At 60.0% G+C, this 18,201-nt stretch overlaps 2 protein-coding genes across 7 annotated transcripts; one reads left to right on the top strand and one right to left on the bottom strand.

The window, feature by feature from the left end:
* The first annotated feature begins 1,059 nt into the window (after window positions 1–1,059).
* Window positions 1,060–14,123, top strand: SNPH (syntaphilin). Of its 5 annotated transcripts, none has more exons than XM_056507543.1 (6): window positions 1,060–1,260; window positions 1,907–1,964; window positions 8,148–8,535; window positions 8,982–9,182; window positions 10,683–10,832; window positions 11,626–14,123. In XM_056507543.1, exons 1-6 carry the CDS (start codon window positions 1,255–1,257, stop codon window positions 12,761–12,763), a joined length of 1,941 nt encoding a protein of 646 aa, XP_056363518.1. In that variant the 5' UTR covers window positions 1,060–1,254; the 3' UTR covers window positions 12,764–14,123. The 5 variants fall into 5 exon arrangements, with proteins under 5 accessions (XP_056363518.1, XP_056363521.1, XP_056363519.1 ...); XM_056507546.1 differs by lacking the exon at window positions 1,060–1,260 and adding an exon at window positions 1,421–1,511 and having other exon boundaries at window positions 8,148–8,224; XM_056507544.1 differs by lacking the exon at window positions 1,060–1,260 and adding an exon at window positions 1,515–1,789.
* SDCBP2 (syndecan binding protein 2) lies at window positions 14,112–17,073 on the bottom strand. 2 transcript variants are annotated; one of them, XM_056507549.1, is made up of 9 exons: window positions 17,040–17,073; window positions 16,361–16,426; window positions 16,164–16,239; window positions 15,820–15,923; window positions 15,492–15,653; window positions 15,092–15,267; window positions 14,853–15,024; window positions 14,635–14,726; window positions 14,112–14,550 (listed from the first exon to the last, which is right to left on the bottom strand). In XM_056507549.1, the coding sequence occupies exons 2-9, from the start codon at window positions 16,412–16,414 to the stop codon at window positions 14,496–14,498; spliced, it is 891 nt and encodes a 296-aa protein (XP_056363524.1). In that variant the 5' UTR covers window positions 16,415–16,426; window positions 17,040–17,073; the 3' UTR covers window positions 14,112–14,495. The 2 variants fall into 2 exon arrangements, with proteins under 2 accessions (XP_056363524.1, XP_056363525.1); XM_056507550.1 differs by having other exon boundaries at window positions 16,361–16,577; window positions 17,040–17,057.
* Window positions 17,074–18,201: the final 1,128 nt, after the last annotated feature.

Raw genomic sequence — 18,201 nt, 5'->3', positions numbered from 1 at the left:
TGCTGTTCTCTGAATCTTTTCTGGGTGTAAGGAAGGGAAAAGCATCCATGAATGGTCAAAACTTCTCCGTTTTCTGCAAAAGAAACATTGTTTTTGGGTGGGAACAGGAGCATGGCTCAGGCCAAGACTGGAACCAAGGGCAGCTCATCTTTTCCTTATAGCAGACCTGCCACTTCCAAAGGCAGGTGCTGAACTGGGAAAAGGGTTTGGTTTGGTGAAAACCTCTCCCTCTCTTCCTGCAGCAGGCCCAGTTTCCCTGGAGTGGTGTTCCCGCTCTTCAGGTCAGGGTATCCTGGGAGACCAAGCACTGCAGAGAGAAGGAGAAACCATTTTTCTTTCCCAAAAGCCATCAGGAATGACTCTGCATCTCACAGCAGAGCCGCTGCCTGTGCCACATGGTCAGAGCTGCTCCAGTGGCAGCAGATGTGATAACTCATTAATTTTCCTTTCAAGGAGAGAGGCTGTGCCTTGGATTCACCGGCAAAGAGGGAAACAAAAGGCAGCTGGAGGCGGGCAGGAATAAATGGGAGGCAGGAGATATATACACACTGAAAACAGTCTGCGTGTCGGGATAAATGAGGTACAAATCATGCAGGAAATAGTGCTGGAGGGAAGACTGACACACATTTACCAAACAGGTTTGTCAAAACTCTGGAATAACCATGCAGGCGTGACAAAGGGAGCTGGGAATGTCTGGGGAGCACAATGGGCATCGGGTCCAGACCCAAACCGGGCGCAGGTTCTACTCTGACTGTGGCTATTTCCCACATTAACATTTCCCGTATGTGGATCCACGCACGCTGGGTGTTCTGTGGATGTTTCTAACACAGGCACATGCGCATCTCCCACGCTCCTGGTCCCCGCGGGGGTGTCCGCAGCCGACCTTGGCGCTGCTGGCCGCGGGCACGGAGCGCCCCCGGAGCCGGTACCCCGCTGCTCCCCGCACAGGCTGCAGGATGTCGCGCGGGGGCTCCCGAGACGTTTCCTCAGCAAATAATTTGGGAAGGTTCATCTTGACAGTTACAGCAGGAAGCGTGTGGGAAGTGCCATGAGTAACCTGAAGAACAGGACGTGCCGTGCCGTGCCGTGCCAGCCTTCTGCCTCATCTCCCAAACCTCCCGGACGCCAGTCACAACCCGGGACAGCAGCTCGGGGTGGCTGATGCTGCTTCTCCACCCCAGCCCCAGAGATTAGGGCTGAGCCAGAGGGATTGAAATGGGGCGCAGAATTCCGGTTATTTAATGACTTTACTTTATGAAAGTGCGTCACTAATTAGAGGCAGGGATCCCTCAGAGCTGAACTGCTTATAATGACAACTACGGCGCTGGGGGGACTCCAAGGGCCGGGTGGCCGCAGCGCGGAGCCGCCCCGGCTCCCCCTCCCTTCCTCCTCCTCCTCCGGGGTTACGCGGGGCGAGGAGCCCGGGGCCACGGGGCGCAGGGCACATCCGGCCCGCGGGGCTTCGCAGACGGGGAGGGACCCCAAAACCCGGCCGGTTTGTTTTTTTTGAGGTGGTTGTGCCGCTCCGGCAGAGGGGAGTTGCCATAGGAACGGGGGGAAACCCGGCGGGAGGAGCGGGGGGAGGCACCAGCGGCGCCGTCGCTTTAAGATCGCAGAGGAGGGAGCAAATTACGCAGCTGCACCGCTCATCCCTCCCTCTCTCCCTTCTCCATCCATCCATCCTCCCTCCCTCCCTTCGCCATCCCTCCCTCCTCCATCCCTCCCTCATCCCTCCCTCATCCCTCCAGCGCTCCCGGCCGCCCCGCCGCACCCATGGAGGCCGGCGCAGGTGATGGAGGCGGGGGAGGTCGCGGGGTGCGGGGTGGGGCGAGGGGCACCGCACCGGGCACCCCTCCGGGCCCCCCGCCGCCGCCGCTCACCGTCCGCTCTCTCCCTTCCCCGGCAGGTCGCTGAGCCCCCCACCCCGGCGCTGCCGCCCCCGACATCGGCGGGGCCCCGCGCAGGTGAGCGGTGCGGGGCGCGGTGCGGGGGGCGCGGTGCGGGGCCCATCCGTGACTCATCCCTTTCTGGCTGCGGATTCGGGGTGGGGGGAGGCGGGGGGCGCAGCCGGGTCTGCCAGCGCCGCTCCGCATCGGGGTGGGGGGGGCGGAAGCGGGGGGGTTCCCGGGGCACGGGGTGCTCGGGGCGGGTCACGCACCGGGCCCGCAGCGCACCCGCATTGCGTGTGCCAGAGCCCCGCGGCACACACCAGACCCGTTCTGCTGCACCAGAGCCCACGGCATGTGCAGGACCCTCGTGGCACGCACTGGACCCGTGTCTGACTTTTCAGACCCATATCTTATGTACCCTGACCCACACTGCAAACCCGCTTGGACCCCCACCACACCCACCGGTCCTGCTTCACAGCCCTGGACCCACAGGACATGCACTAGACCCACATGGCAGCATCAGCCACGCATTGCACTCACCAGACCTGCACTGCACTCTCCAGACCCACATCTCACGCACATGACCCACATCCCATGCACCAGACCCTCCCTGCACACCCCAGACTCACATCGCATGCACCAGACCCTCCCTGCAAACCCCAGACTCACATCCCATGCACCAGACCCTCCCTACACACCCCAGACCCACATCCCATGCACCAGACCCTCCCTGCATACCCCAGACTCACATCCCATGCACCAGACCCTCCCTGCATACCCCAGACTCACATCCCATGCACCAGACCCTCCCTGCATGCCTCAGTCCTACATCACATGTACCAGACCCATATCTCATGCACCAGATCCTTGTCACATGCATCACACCCTCCCTGCAAGCACCAGACCCTCACTGCACAACCCAGACCCACATCTCATGCACCAGACCCTCCCTGCATCCACCAATCCCATGTCACATGGATCAGACCCACATTGCATGCATTATATTGTCCCTGCACACTCCAGACTCTCCCTGCATGCCCTAAACCCACATCTCATGCACCAGACTCTCCCTTCAAGCACCAGCCCCACATCTGTTTGTGCAGCATCTCAAAGTGTCTCCAGCACCATAGGGCGTTGCAGGAGCTGGGGCCGCTCTGCAATTGACATTTTATTATTTAATGGCTTCATGCTACATCTTCAAAGGGACACAGGAACACCCGAGTGTGTTGATGAGCTGGGTGCTCTGTTCTCTCCTCCCCACAAGGTCAGCGCCGTGGCTGTCACACAGAACCCATTACTGGGTGCCTGTTCTGCTTATGAAATCCCAGTGTTCCCAGCCTTTCTGGGCAACAGGCATGTTGTGCAATGACCTTGTGCCAGAAGATGCAAATCCTGGTGTGCAGGGACACACACACCAGGATGGGGTCAGAGGGGCAATGCCCGTGCTCCCAACTCAGAAGTGCTGCAGAGGGCTGAGGCAGGAGATGTGCTGTGTGGTTAAACTAGGCCATTCCAGCGGTGTGGAGAGCAGGGCTAATCCTCCGGCACCGCCGCCATTCCCAGCCCTCGCTCAAGGTGGATGCTGGTGAGGGGAAACCTGCTTCCCTTCCGCCCGCCGAGCCACCGAGGGGAGGAGGAGCTGTTGCACTGGAAGCTGGGTTTGTCTTCCAGGTTTTTGCCTTTGTATGTCAAAGGAGTGGGCTGTTCTGCCTCACACAGCTCAGCTCTGCTTCTGCCAGAGCACCTCTGCAGGGTTGTGCAGTGGGATGTCACCTCCATCCCATCCCTGATCTTCCTGGCCCGTGGTGAGACCAGGTCTGCATCCTGGGTGTCCCAGTCCTGCTCTCATGCTGCTGCAGCACTTGTCATGGAGCTCTTTTCCATTTCCCTTTGGCTCCAGAGGCCCCATAGAGAGCCCAGCCTTTGCCCTCTGGTCAAGCACCTTATTTTTAGCTAATGAGGGCTGGAAATTGCCACCTCCCCTTTTGGAGTTGCAGCCAGGTCAGCTGGAAAAGTGATGAGCTGCATAACCCGAGCTTTCCAAATGGTGTCTGTTTTCCTGTAATCTCTGGGTGTCAACTCAGCGTTTTATAACAAACAGGAGAATAAAAGGAGATGCTCCCGCCTTTTGGAATGGGATACAACCACTCTTAGCAGCATTGATTTTTCTGGTGGTGTTGCATAAACACCCCATGGGGTTTGTCTCTGCTTGTGCCCCGAGCAGTTGGCTCTGCCCTGAGCTGGATTTAGTGGTGGCTTTGGCAGTGCTGGGTTAGCAGTTGGATTTGAAGGTATTAAAGGTATTTTCCTACCTAAATGGGTCTGTGATTCCATGATCTCCCCCTGCCTGGGGCCCAGGTGAAGTTCTGGGCTGAACCTGTCTACACTGGAGCAGAGGCTCCACATCCTTGGAATCTTCTTGGAGCAAAAGCAAAGCAATCCCTATATCCCAAAAATCCCCCATGGCAGGAGAAGGAGTGGACACAGTCATGGATGTTTGCCCCCCGCTGCCCAGGTGGTGGCTCCAGTGCTGACCCCTTCCTGCACCAGGACTTCTGCCAGCCCTGGCTGCTGGATCCTGCTCCTTCCCACTGTGACCCAGCTGTATTCCAGTCCCTTTTCCAGTGCAAGCAGCCCTGTTCCTTGCCAGGAACAAGGGCTCTGCCCCACATCAGCTGCTGGTTGTTGGCCACATCCAGCACTTCGCTTATTTTTAGTGAGTAGAAAAGCAGAGCCAGTGTCAGGAAGGCAGGGTAGGTCCTTGGGAGCCCTTTTTGGCCCCTGGGAAAACAAAGCTGTGGTTTCCCTCTCCATTTTCTCTCTGTTTTTAATTTGTTCATCCTGGGAGGCTGAAGATCTCCCAGGGGACCCATGGGGACACCACAGTTCCTCTCCCAGGTCTCTGCAGTGGGTGAAGCTGCTCTCAGACGCTTGGGCTCGGTGCCACCATTGCAAAAGATTCCTCACACAGGATGTGCCAAGGGAAACACAGGAATCCAGCAGCAGGCAGGACGATGGGAGCCTTGACAAAGGAAGCAGCGAGCGAGAAATCCAGGGAAATGTGGTGGCTGCTGGCACAGCAGTGCTGTGCTGAGGGTTGACACTGGCAGTGAGCTGCGGGCTCTCACACCTCCTTTCATGTTCCCCGTGGGGATGGGGTGAGCTGGCAGCAGCTGGATACCTCTGAATCCCACAGAAGCTGAGCTTTGAAAGCTGATGGGAGCAAACTCTTGACCCTGCAGCCATGAAACCCTCAGAGGAACAAGCTGAGGAACCATCAGAGGCTTCACTGAGCCAGTGATATGGGTCTCTCCAGGGGTCCTGTGTCCCTGTTTCCCATGTGAGAAGCATCTAAGAAGGGCCTGCCCAGCCTGCTTTGTCCATCACTGGCACAGCCAGGGGATCCAGCAAGGAGTGAGGAAGGGGCAGGATTTGAGGTGAAGAAGCATCTCTGTGGGGCAGTGATCCAGCTGACCCTGGGGAAAATCTTCCTCTGGGGAGCCAGGATGAGCCTGTCACTGCTCTGCCTCTGTCACTGCTCTGCCATCCATCACTGTCATGGTGTGATCAGTAGGTCAGCAGGAACCCACCAGGAGATGAGCCCCATGCTGTCACCCCCTTGAGAGAGTGGCAGTGTGGGGGATTTGTGCTGGTTCTGCATCCCAGCCCTCTGTGGTGGATCATGCTGAAGCTCCAGCTGTTTCCTTATCAAGGCCCTTTGCTTTTATTTATCAGGAATTCCCCAGGCTAATTCCACTGCATGGAACAAGCCCTGGTTTGTGCTGTTGTTTGTAAAAGCTCTGCCTTTCTGTTCCACATGTGCTGGGAGACTCACAGGGAGTTTTCCTGCTGGCAGCACCATCAACACACTGCTCTTTGCAATGGGTAATGTCTACCCTGCTCAGCCCTCAAGCTGCATTTTAGGGGATTTGCAGGGTGCTGGATCTCATGCAGGTGGTTTGCAGGACGATCTCTGGATTTGGTACAAATTGGAGTGTTGGACTCTGGCCTATGCTGGCATTCCCAGGTAGTCAGGGCAGGCACAGAGGTGCTGTGCTGAGCAGGTCCTCCTGGTCCCCCAGTATGGAGACAAGCCAGTGCCCCCCAAATCACCTTTGTCTTGGTCTGTGAATTGCCCTGACCATCCCTGCTGTGGAGACAGGCTGAGAGAGCTGGTAGAGAAGAGAAGGCTCCAATGAGACCTTAAAAGCCTCTTCCAGTGCCTAAAGGGTTTCAAGAGAGCTAGAGAGAGTTTGGATAAGGGCATGGAGTGGCAGGATAAGGAGGAATTCCTTCCCACTGACAGAGGGCAGGGTTAGATGGGATATTTGGGAAAAATGGATCCCTGTGAGATTGGTGAGGCCCTGGCACTGGTTGCCCAGAGAAGCTGTGGCTGCACCATCCTTGGAAATGTTCAAGGCCAGGTTGGACAAGGCTTGGAGCAAACTGGGATGGTGGAAGTTGTCCCTGCCCATGGTAGAGGGCTGGAATGAGATGACCTTCAAGATTTCTTCCAACTCAAACCATTGTCATTTTAACCCCTTGCTATGGGCAGGGATGCCACCCACTAGAGCTGGGTTAATTCCAGACATGAGGCCAAATCCAGGTGTCCCACAGAGCCATTCCAGGCTGTGGGTGCTGGCAGCAGGTGCCTGGGGTGTGATGTGGGATGCTCTCAGGAGCCCCATGTGCTGGACACACACATGCCATCTGGGGCACAGAGCAGTGTGGCATGAGGGTGACCTTGCCATGTGTGGGGAAGATCCAGGTACAGCTGGGCTGATGCTGGGCACCCCTGGGACAGTCCCCTGGGACTGCAGGGGAGGAGCTGAGGGATCAGCCCTCTCAAATCTCCCTAAATCCCTGCTCAGAGCTGCTGGAGGGTGATGGAGAATCCTGGAGGATGCTCCTGCCAGCCTGAGGCCACGCACAGCTCTTGGTGGATGCTGATTCACGCTGCTGCAGTAGCAGAGCTCGCTGCCCACTTGGGAGCAGTGATCCAGCAGGACAGAACACTGCCTTCCCCTGCCCAGGTCACCTCCGGGCAAATCCATTCCAGGTGGGAGCAGCAGGATTCCCAAATCCTTCCTGCAGTGTCTCAGGTGTGATGGTACCCCTCTGCTGGGACTTGGGACTTCACAGCACCAGCACTCTGGGGTCTTTGGTGCCCTGGTTTGAGTAACAAGGAGCAGCAAATTCTGGGTAGAGGAGGTGCCCGGGCTGGCCAGGGTGGGCTTTGAGGTATCCCAGAAGAAAAATAACCTGGGGTGGCAATTGCACAAGGCTGCACTGGGCTGAGCTGTCCCCCTTCCTGTTCTGCCTCTCCTGTTGTCCCACTCCTTGCACTCCCCTGGAGCAGGGCCAGCAGCACGGAGTGTTTCCTGTCACCCATCGATTATCTGTTGGCAGATCTCATCTCCTGCACTGCTCTGCCAAAATCTGAGATAAATGCTGGCATTGTGAATAGGCCTGGGGATAGGGGGGCCCCCATGCTGCCCCTGGCCCGTTGGTCTCCGGCAGTCTGGGAGCACAGTGGGGATCCCAGCAGTGCCATGGGATGCTTGGCAGGATGTGGGTGCTGAGCAGATGCTTCCCTCACTCCTTCACATCCTGAGTGTGCCCGAGGTGCTGCAAGCCTCTGGATCTGGCCTATTTATTTACAGGAAAGCAGGCTCTGTGTTTCCCTAGGGATTAGGAGCTGCTGCCTCATCATGCAGGGATCTGTTTATCCTCACCTGATTTCACTGCTGAATGGGGGATTTGCACTTAATTAAGGAAAAGCAGGCACCCAGCCCACTGCAGGGAAAGCTGCCTGCTCAGGGAGCTCCATGGCTGGGTCAGAGCCCTTGTTCCATCTCTGCCTGCAGTAATGCCACCACTGCAGGCACTCTGTGTCCCTGTGGCATTATCCTGCTGCCTGGCACGGATGGGGATCTGGGAGAAGGGAAAGCTTGTCCCATGGTGGGAAAGGGGCTCCAGACCATGGGCAGGCTCCTGCTCTGCTTTTGGTCTGCCTTTCAGATTAAAAACACCCTTGCCCTGTGCCCACAGGATACCAGTGGGACCACGGGCATGCAGCATTCTGGCTATGGGAGACAAGTGGGTAGCACAGCCCAGACGTGCAGGGGATGCTGTCCTCATCTGTCCCTCTGCTGGTGGCCCTGGGGACTATACTGACTCCCTGGTGCCAGGCTCACCCCATCTCATCAGGGCCATTTCCCTGCCCTCACCTGCTCTTTCTGTTGCCTCTGCCCGCAGTTCCCTGTGCCCAGGACCCGTGGCACCGTGGCCATGTCCGTGCCGGGGAGCAGACGCGCGTCCACAGGATCACGAAGGTGAATATGCTTCAGCCTCTGGCCTCGGGACTGGACTCCAGCGCCTGCAGCCGGGATGAGACGATCCCCACGATCCCCACACCTCCACCACCAGCTGCCACTTCGCAGCACGGCCCCCCAGCCCAGCTTTCAGGGGTTTGCATGGCACTGCCCGCTGCACAGCACTTCCCTGTCCGTGCATGCAGCTCCCCGAGTGCTGCACGCCCCGTCCCTCTGTCCGTCTGTGCCACAGCCAGGACCGACCCCTCCGTCCGTCCAGGCGAAGGCAGGCAGTGGTGGAGAGCACTGGGTTGGGGCAATGAAACTGGGAGGTATGTTAGCCCTTGGAAAATGTCTTCTTGAGCTGAGTGACAAAGAGAAAAAAAACAGAGAGAGAAAAAGCATTTATTCCCCTCCCAATGTCTCCATGACCTGGACTGTTATGGAGCTACAGCCTCAGCGTGGGCAGGAAGAAGAGGCAGAGCTGCCCACGTTAGCTGATGTTCTGGAAGATGTGGCTCGAGCTATGCTGGGACTGTGTTCCCAGGGGACTCTTATGGGGTTCCCAAGGGGCTTATAAGGGAATCCCAGGGGCTCCCAAGGTCCTCAGGGTGCAAGGATGCTGTGCCAGCATCCATGGGCTGCCACGCCAGGGAAGGGGGAGCGGGTGGACATCCCCCCCAGCCCTGCCTTTGTGCCCGTCGCCATGTCCGTGCAATTTTGATCCCTGCTGTTTTTGTCCTTTTGTCTTGTGTGTTCTCGGTGTGGTGGTTGGCAGTCGCGGGGTTTATGGACGGAGTGGCTTTGCCTCCTTCTTTAAGTCTTCAGCGCCCTCAGCCACTCGGCCTGAGACACAGCCTCTTCTCCCTGCCTCCAGGCGCCCCTCGCCCCCCGGGAGGGACACCTACGGCACCTCCTCGCTGAGCAGCAGCAGCAATTCTGGCTCCTGCAAGGGCAGCGACAGCAGCCCCACCCCAAGGTAACCCATCACCCGTGGCCCCAGAGCGGCTGCCGGGTGCCCCCGGGCAGGGGAGCAGCCCCCGTGCTGCCGGTGCCGGTGCCCGGCGGGGACAGGAGCTGGAGCGAGGCTGTGCGCTTGTGGCTGGGGGAGCTGGAGCTGCTGGAGCTGCTGGTGTGTCTCCACAGACCCTCACTACCCCCCTCCTCCAAACCTCTCTGCCGCCGTTGTTGTGTTGTCTCCCTCCCTGTGCCCCCGCCTGCCACCCAGGGATCCCCATCCTCTTCCCTCTGTCCTGCTGTGCCTGTGGTTTGCACGCTGCACGCTCCCTCCTGCCACTCCTGCATTCCGAGGAGCACCTGGATCCTTCCTGACCAAAGGCACAAGGGCAAGAGCTTCACTTCCATCCTCTTGTGTTGCCCGGCAAAGGTTTGGCAAGAGCTGGTGGCCCCCTGGCTGTTCAGCAGGGAGCTCCAGCTGTGTTCGGGGCACAGCTGGCATCAAGCTGTGGGATGGGCACCAGCCCCAGGCACAGCAGCCTGTGCTCATCATTTGCCTGCCCCCTGTTCCTTGCCAGCTCCCAGAGGTGGAATCATTCTGGGAGGATCTGAGGGGCCTGAGGGCGACATGGTGAGCAGGTCCCATGTGTGCTGCAGCTGGGGGCAGTGGCCATCCTGCTGCCATGGGCATTCCAAAGCATGGATGCTTCTAACACAGCGCTTCTGGACATGGCTAAAGGCTGCTGGGCTGATGGACACCATGCAGGGAGCTTTGGGATGCCTCCTTTCCATACACAGAGAGTTCCCTCCACTCCCAGTTCAGTCCCCCCACTGCCATGCCAGAGCCACTCGTGCAGCTTCCAGCTCTCCATGTGCCTCCCAGCTTGGCCATGTAACCCTGTCCTTGGCCAACCCCTGCTCTCCACACTGGCTTTGGCCCAGAGATGTCACTTTATCTGCCCCAGTGCCAGTGGTGGCACAAGGAGAGTCCAGGCATGCTGCTGGGCCAGTCCGGAGCAGATGCTGGGTTCCCTGGCTTGCTCCCCATGGGCAGGACAGCCACCATCTTGAGAGCTGCTCCATCCATTCCCATTCTTGTGCCTCCATCTCTGATGGGGCTGATCCCACCCTGGGGTCTCCATCCACATCAGCTGTTTCCAGGAAAGTTCTGGGCACACAGAGACCTCAGTGCCCCCAGTTCTGATCATGGCCCAGCACCACAGAGGGCTCAGCACCTAACATCAGCACCAGGGTGTCTAGGAGCTGCACCTCCCCTCCTGCCAGGGCACAGCACCAAAGACACCCACCCTGCCTGTCCTGCCAGAGGCACAATATGCAAGATACCCACCCTTCCCCTCTTGCCAGGGCACAGCTCCCTCACGCACCCACCCTGCCCCTCCTGCTCTCAGGGCTCCTTTGGGATGTATTATGGGGCAGCAGCCCAAGAGCAGGCCTTAGTACCGCTGGGTCAAGCCTGTGCTGACCCTGGCATTGGCAGTGGGTGACATCTGTGTCCCCGCAGGCGCTCGTCCAAGTACAACCTCTGCAGTGACAACCATGGGATAAAGCCACCGACGCCGGAGCAGTACCTGACTCCCCTGCAGCAGAAGGAGGTCTGCATCCGGCACCTGAAGGCTCGCCTGAAGGACACACAGGAGCGGCTGCAGGACAGGTGAGCACGTCAGCTCATGGGAGGAGTGCCAGCACCAGCCATTACCACCCACTGTGGCAGCTCCTGTCTGGGATTGATCCTTCTGGGTGTCTCAGCTCCCAGCATGGCACCTTGTCCTCTTGCTTGTGCCCAGGGACCCAGGTCACAGCTGTACCACAGCATTGCTGGCATGTGGATCTGGCACTGCTGCCTGTCCGACCTGGGAGCCGCAGATCTGGGGACTGGAGAGCCCCACATCCCACCTGCATTGGCTGCATTGTCTCCTCACCCTGTTTAAGTCCCTGCCATGCTTTTGCTGAATTTCAGCGTCAGAGGGTGGCTAATCCCCATCTGCTCCTCTCAGGCTTAGGCACGGCCCTGCCATCGTGCCAGCTGCCACGCGCCCGCCCGGGGCACCTGCCCACGCTCACGCAGCCCCCCGGAGACCTGGGCACTGCAGCCCCTCCGGGAGAAGGCTGAGCATCACTTCCAGGGATCCCTGAGCTCCCATTGCTCCCAACAGTGATCCCAGGGGGCCCTGAGCATCAGTCCTGAGGGTCCTCATGCAGCAATTCTGAGAGTCCCCAAGTATCACTCCTGAGGGTCCCTAAGCATCACTCCTGGGGGTCCCTGAACATTGCTCCTGAGGCTCCCTGAACATCACTCGTGAGGGTCCCTCAGCCACTGGATCCATCCCTTGTTCCCAGCCCGGAGTGTTCCTGGGTGATTGATTGCAGCCCAGCGCTGAGCACACGAGCCCGGGGCTGTCCCTGCAGCCCCTGAGCGACGCGGTGCTGCCCTCCCGTCTCCACAGGGATGCTGAGATCGAGGACCTGAAGACGCAGCTGTCACGGATGCAGGAGGACTGGATCGAGGAGGAGTGCCACCGCGTGGAGGCCCAGCTGGCGCTGAAAGAGGCTCGCAAGGAGATCAAGCAGCTGAAGCAGGTCATCGACACAGTGAAGAACAACCTACTGGAGAAGGACAAAGGCCTCCAGAAGTATTTTGTGGACATCAACATCCAGAACAAGAAGCTGGAGACGCTGCTGCACAGCATGGAGGTGGCACAGAACGGGGCGCTGAAGGAGGAGGGCGCCGGCGAGTCGGCCGGGGGGTCCCCAGCCCGATCCCTCACCCGCAGCTCCACCTACACCAAGCTGAGCGACCAGGGAGCCGGGGACCGCAACGTGGGGGGCTCGCAGACCATCTCGCTGGACGAGGGGGCCGACAGCGGCTTCGTGGGGATGGAGGATGCTCCGGGCCACACGGACCCGCTGGAGGTGGGGGGTGAGCCCGGCACCCGGCTGCCCCCCAGCAACACCTACGAGAAGGTGCTGGGACTGCGGAGCAGCGCGGAGGCAGGGGTGCAGGCCAGCTGCATGCAGGAGCGGGCCATCCAGACGGACTTCGTGCCCTGCCAGCCCGACCTGGACACCATCCTAGAGAAGGTGATGAAGTCGCAGGCTTGCAGCTTGGGCAGCCCCACCTCCGCCTGGGTCTCTGAAATGGAAGACACGATGCCCGTCCCCGAGCTCGCCAACCCCACCGGGACCACGGACCTGATGGCGGCCGACCCCGACGCCGCGACGGCGGCTGCCGGTGCCGAGGGGGGCGTCCCCTGCAACCCGGCGGTGCGGCAGCCCCCCAGCGCCAGCCCCTCGGTGGCCATCGCCTGCGTGGCGGAGGAGGAGCTGACGGAGGTGACCGGCTGCGAGAACAACCCTTCCAAGAGCTACTGGAGCCGCCACTTCATCGTGGATCTGCTGGCGGTGGTGGTGCCGGCGGTGCCCACTGTGGCCTGGCTGTGCCGCTCGCAGCGGCGGCAGGGCCAGCCCATCTACAACATCAGCTCGCTGCTGCGGGGCTGCTGCACCGTCGCCCTGCACTCCATCCGCAGGATGGGCTGTCGCCCCGTCGCCAGCCCCGGCCCCGGAGGCGCTGCCCAGCCCTGACCCCTCCGACGGCCTCCACCCGCCCCCACGGACCCGACTGCTGATTGTAAAGCCCCGGCTTGGCACTGGCGGGTGGGAAGGGGCCGAGAGATCTGTGGGTGCATCGAGGTGTGCTGCCCGGCCCCCAGCTCCTTTGTCGTGCAGGAGGGAAAGAACCCTTGTTGGAAGAGGGGTGTTGGCACCCAGCGTCACTCCCCGCCGATGGACACCCCTGCTGTGCCTCTGGCTGTGGGGGGCTGTGGGTCTGCCCCCGCCGGGGGGCTCTCCCTCCATCGCACTTGCTGTTTGTTTGTCGCCGGGTTATCCCCGGGGCCAGCCTTGCCGCGGGCAGGTCGTGGATGGCGAGGAGCCGCTGGCAGCGTGAGCGCTGGGGATCCAGCGGTTCCTTGCTCCAGGTGCAGTGTCTGTCTGTGGGCAGGGGGATGGGGGGTTCCTGTCCAAACACAGGGATCAGCTCTGGAGCGGTTCGGGCCAGCCCCCCCATTCCCGAGGAGATGTCTCCCCACACTGGGATGGAACTGGGCTGCAGCTCACGCACGGAGCCCCCCGAGGAAGCCGTGAGCTCTCCCTCCCTTTGCTTTGCACTATATTCACTTTTTCTTGGGTACAGACTGAAGCCCGGCTGTTGGGACTCTGGCTGCCGGGGAGCGGGCCCGGGGGCTCCTGCAGTTTGTGAGCCGTGATGCCGGTGATCCCACCATGTGCTGGAGCTCGGATGCCTTTGCTGGGGTGCGGGCAGTGCCGTGCGGGCAGTGCCGTGCAGGCAGAGCCAAGCCCTATGCCGCCCCGGCCCACCCAAACCTCTGCTTTGCTGGTGGCCTCCGGAAAAATGCCTTTTTTTTTGTTGTTGAAACACAAAGACAGCAAGGATTGCTCAGCGGGGCTGTTGGGGCGCGGGACTTGGGGCTCCCCCGGGCGTGCCGCACTCCCACCCCACGAATGTCTGTGGTTTCTTCGTGACTTGAACTAACAGTGTTTCCCCCCAACCCAGCCCACTCCCCCACCCATGGGTGCCACTGGCCAGGTGCCCTGGCAGCCGGTGATGCTCCACACGCCGGTGTCCAGCGGTCCCCAGAGGGGCACATGCCACGTCCTGTGTGCCCCACACTTCCCTGCATCCCCCTTCCGCCGGCTCTGCCCGTGCTGGGGGGCAGTGGGGACAGCAGCTCTGCCACCAGCACAGCACCAGGTGCCGGGGGAAAGATTTGGGGAGCAGCAGTGTCCAGGCAGCTGGGGCAGATGTAAGTGGAGCTGGGATATTCGCCTCTCGTGCAATGTATTTGTGGATCTGTGTACACGTCTGTTAGACTATCCAAAGCTTTGCCAAGAAATAAATGTAACTACTATATTTGAAAGACAAATCTATATAATATATTTTTTAAATACAGAACTGAACAAGCTGTAACCCCCCTCTTCTTGTTTCCCCTGTCCTGTACTCGCTGTCTGTGGTGGATGTAATAAATGTCGCTGGGTCTGTGTCTGCTTTGGCTGGAGCCAGCCCTTGGCATCCACCCTGAGGGGAGTGGTCCAAGCAGGGACATGGGGACAAAGGGACCCTGGTACAGGACATCTGCTCCATCCCTGCTAAGGAGAGGAATAATCACCCAGCAGCCACCAGATTCTGAAGGGATAAGGGGTTTTGTGCTAAAATAGCTCCTTTGGAGGTGCTGTGGGGTCCCCTCAGAAGCCCTCTGGGCTTTCAGCATCAGCTCCTGGAACAGCAGCGATGGTGTCACAGATCAGGGATGGAGTGGTCCATGGACGACTTCACCAGCCCTGAAGAGAGCCTGAGCAGAGGGAAGGGAGGTCAGTGGGGGGAATCCGGGCATCCCTGTGGGGTGGGTGAGGTCCTTGCAGCCCCACATTCTCACCGTTTGACCATGTGCTCGTAGATCACAGTGGGGATGATGGTCAGTGTCACTACATTCCCAGCCCCTGCCAGCACCTCCATGAGCTGCTTATCCTGTGGGAGAGAGCAGGGTGGTCGAAGGGGTGCTCAGCTTGGCTCAGTAAGCCCCTCCATCCTGGATTCTCTGGCCACACCCTGGATTCCCCAGGCATGTCCTGCACCACCAGGGCACAGCCCTACCTTCATGCCAATGACGTTTTGGCCGTTCACCTCACAGATGCAGTGGTGGGTGAGGAGCCCGTTGCGGGCGGCCGAGCTGTCCTTGGCCAGTGACACAATCTTCCCTTTCTTCACCACAATGCCAATGTGGCCAGTGCTGTCCTTGTGCACGGTCACGGTGCGCTGGAAAGGCCTGTGGGGAGAGCACCATCAGTGCTGACACTGGCACTGCCAGCGCACCAGTGCCAGCACACACTCACCTGTCCCGCACCACCATGACGATTTTTTCAGGGTTTGCCTTCTTCAGTGCACGCTGTGCCTTGTCACTGCTCCAGCCTGCGCAGTTCTTGCCATCGATCTGCAGCACCTGGTCCCCAAAGCGCAGCCCCACCAGCGCTGCTGGCGAGTTGGCTTTCACCAGCTGCACGAAGATGCCCTGGAGACATAGTGGAATGGTGGCATAGGGCTGGCACAGGGAGAAGTGGCCATGCCATGCCATGCCATGCCATTTGCATCCGGCTGTGCTATGGCACTCTGTGACATTTAATGCCACACATTGCTGTGCCATGATACACTGCCACGTCAAACCGTGTTCTGCTTTCATGCTTATGCCATGTCACATCATGCACACACTGTCCCGTGCCATGCCCAGCCCCTCACCTGGTCGACGTTCTTCAGCTGCAGCCCCGTCTTGCCCCGCTCGTCCTTGCACAGGTGGATCTCCCGCACACCCGGCTTGATCTCTGCCCGCCGCAGCCCCGCGCTGTTCCCGCTCAGGGGGGCGACCAGCTGGCCTGGGGAGGGCCCGGCAGGGGTCAGTGCCTGTGAGGGAGCTGGGGTCAATGGGGACAGAGGGGACACAGGGCCCTGTGCACCTCAGCCCTTGGGAGTGCTGCATCCCTTTCCCAGGGAGGATGAGGAAGCAGAGGGACCCCCATTATGGCGTGGGGAGCCTCATGGGGAGGGAGCTGCCAGCCCAGACACCTACGGTGCTGTCCTCCGTGTGCAGGTTCTTCTGGATCTCCTCACTGGAGAGCGCCAGCCCCATGTAGTTCTCCAGCTCGGCTAGGTTGGGGTACAGCACAGGTGGCTCTGAGGGACACACCGAGAGTGGTCTCAGCTCCTGGGGTCTCCAATGCACAGCCACTGCCCCCTCCATCCCAGGAGCCCCCTGGGGCCATAGACCAGCAAAAAAGATCCAAGAAGCCTAACCCCAACCCATACTCAGCTGAGTCATACTCAACCCAGTCTCAGCTGAGCCCCCCCCACACTGAGCATCACTGCCCACCCAGACAGTTCCTGCACAGGTGAGCTGATCATGTCCCCCCTTACCAGTGCCTGAGGTGAGCTTCGGTTTCTCTGTGACCACTGTGGTGGCAGGGGTCCTCACCCCAGCTGCTGCCTGTGCCTGCCAAGAGACAGGGTGCTCAATGCTGTGCCCCCCACCCTGGGGATCCTCTGAGGTGAGACCCCAAAGGGACCCATTGGGGTCTGCTCACCCCCCGTAACACTGCTGAGCTGGCACTGACCTGCAGGACCTGGTGGCCCTTCATGTCCTCCAGGGAGGGGTAGAGTGTTGCCATTGCTGCTGCTGTCTGGGACAGGGATGGGGCAGTTCAAGGACTGGTTTGCCTCTTTCCAAGCATCCCTCCCAGCCCGTGTACCGGAGATGGGCTGTCACCTGGAGTCTCCAGTGTGACTCAAGGCTATGTCAGCAGGGTCACCACCACCTCCATTTCCTGGTGGCTGGGACATGGATGGCTGTGTGCTGGGCAGGTCCTGCTCCCCATGTTCACCTGCCCGACAGAGCCATCCCAACACCACCCAGATAGAGGAGTGGGACATCCCACAGGAATGGCTCCTTTGCCCCTCATCAGACCCCTCTGCTCCCCATGTCCAGCTGGCCAGTGGGGCCATTCCAACATTACCCAGACACAGCAATGAGATGTCCCATGGAACTGCCCTTGTACACACCATCAGATCCCTCTACATCTCACGTTGTGCCCAAGGCTGTGCCCCCCAAACCTACTCTATGGCATTTTGTGCCCTAAATAGCACCATCCAAAACTCATGGTGTAGGGGCCAAATCCAGACCCAGCTCTGAGCCCTGTGGGAACCAGGCAGAATCCCACCTGCAGCCCAAGGATAGCAGCAGTATCTAACAGACAAGACCCCCCCCAAGTCCAACCCTGGCACCCCTGGACTCACCTGCCAACAGCTCCCAGATCCTTGTGACACCCTCTGCCTGGCCCCTGGATTTTATAGACGGGCCCAGCCCAGGGAGGGGCCAGACTGTCTCAGCTGATTGCACCCCTGCCAGGTAGGGCACAGGTGAGGAAGAGGAAGATGAAGGCAACAATGCACAAAGCCCTGTCACTGCAGGAACGGGAGGGGATTGGGATGGGGACAGGGATGGCTTTCTGTAGGTTCAGGGAACAGGGCTGGGGCTGTACCCTCCCATGGTGGACCCCCGCCAAAACACTTCTCCTGCCACCTCCAGCACGTGGCTTGGCCCCCCAACTGCCCCTCCCCCTCCCCCCCTAATCCTTGCTGGGCTCCACAGGCCCTGCTGGGGGGTGAGGGGGGTTCCCCACCGTGATCCCCTGTGTGGGTGATGGCTCCTGCTGACACCTCAGTGGCCTGGCGCGTGGGGCTGATGCGGCCGTGACCGGGATCCTGCGTCCCACACCCTCCCAGCCATCATCTGGGACACGTGCCAGGTGTGGGAGCCCCATGCTGCAGGTGGAGAAACTGAGCCAGCACAGAGCTCAGCATGGGGTGGCTGGGGCACCCTGCTGCCATGGGCCATGTCACCTGGGGATCCAGCCCTCCAGCAGCCAGTGGTGACATTCTGCTATTGGCATTGAGGATGCCATGGGCCACTGTGTCCCCAGGGGCTGGGCAGGGGGTGCTGAGGGTGCTTGGGCAGGCCTGGACCTGGTGGCACCAGCCCAGAGTTCCCTGGCACAGGGCCAGTCCCACCGTGGAGCCACAGCCAGGCACGTCCCAGCTCCCTGCGCCTCCGCTCTGGCATGCCAGGCCAGGAGGAAGTGTTTTATTTACTGCTGTTATTTTTAGCTGGATGGTGCCCAGCTGCCTTGACCAGCCCAGGACAGGAACAGCCCAAGCACCAGCAGCAGAGAGAGTCCTACACAGACAGAGAGGATTGTTCCCTGGAGCCTGTTCATTCCCTGAAAACTGCATCCCCACAAAACCACAGCTGGAAGGACTCACACCCCCCATGCACTCATAGGTGCTGCAGGAACTGTGCAGGGGCTGAGGGCCAAGGGCAGGGGTCTTCTCTCACTCTCCCCCCTGCCCTGACTTAGCCCCAGCCAGAAGCCATGGCACTGCCTGGCACTGGTTAATA

The sequence above is a fragment of the Oenanthe melanoleuca genome, chromosome 20, assembly GCF_029582105.1.
Source record: "Oenanthe melanoleuca isolate GR-GAL-2019-014 chromosome 20, OMel1.0, whole genome shotgun sequence".
In the NCBI taxonomy this organism is placed as follows: domain Eukaryota; kingdom Metazoa; phylum Chordata; class Aves; order Passeriformes; family Muscicapidae; genus Oenanthe; species Oenanthe melanoleuca.
This window is presented reverse-complemented; position numbering and strand designations above follow the sequence as displayed.

What these genes read in the sequence shown, in the direction of transcription:
- SNPH (XM_056507543.1), top strand. An exon ending in GACAGCAGCCCCACCCCAAG is followed by an intron (nt 9,183 to 10,682) that starts GTAACCCATCAC and finishes GTGTCCCCGCAG; the next exon opens with GCGCTCGTCCAAGTACAACC. An exon ending in CAGGAGCGGCTGCAGGACAG is followed by an intron (nt 10,833 to 11,625) that starts GTGAGCACGTCA and finishes CCGTCTCCACAG; the next exon opens with GGATGCTGAGATCGAGGACC.
- SDCBP2 (XM_056507549.1), bottom strand. Translation starts at nt 16,414, where the DNA reads ATGGCAACACTCTACCCCTCCCTGGAGGACATGAAGGGCCACCAGGTC. An exon ending in AGCTGAAGAACGTCGACCAG is followed by an intron (nt 15,268 to 15,491) that starts GTGAGGGGCTGG and finishes CTATGTCTCCAG; the next exon opens with GGCATCTTCGTGCAGCTGGT. An exon ending in AAAACGTCATTGGCATGAAG is followed by an intron (nt 14,727 to 14,852) that starts GTAGGGCTGTGC and finishes TCTCTCCCACAG; the next exon opens with GATAAGCAGCTCATGGAGGT.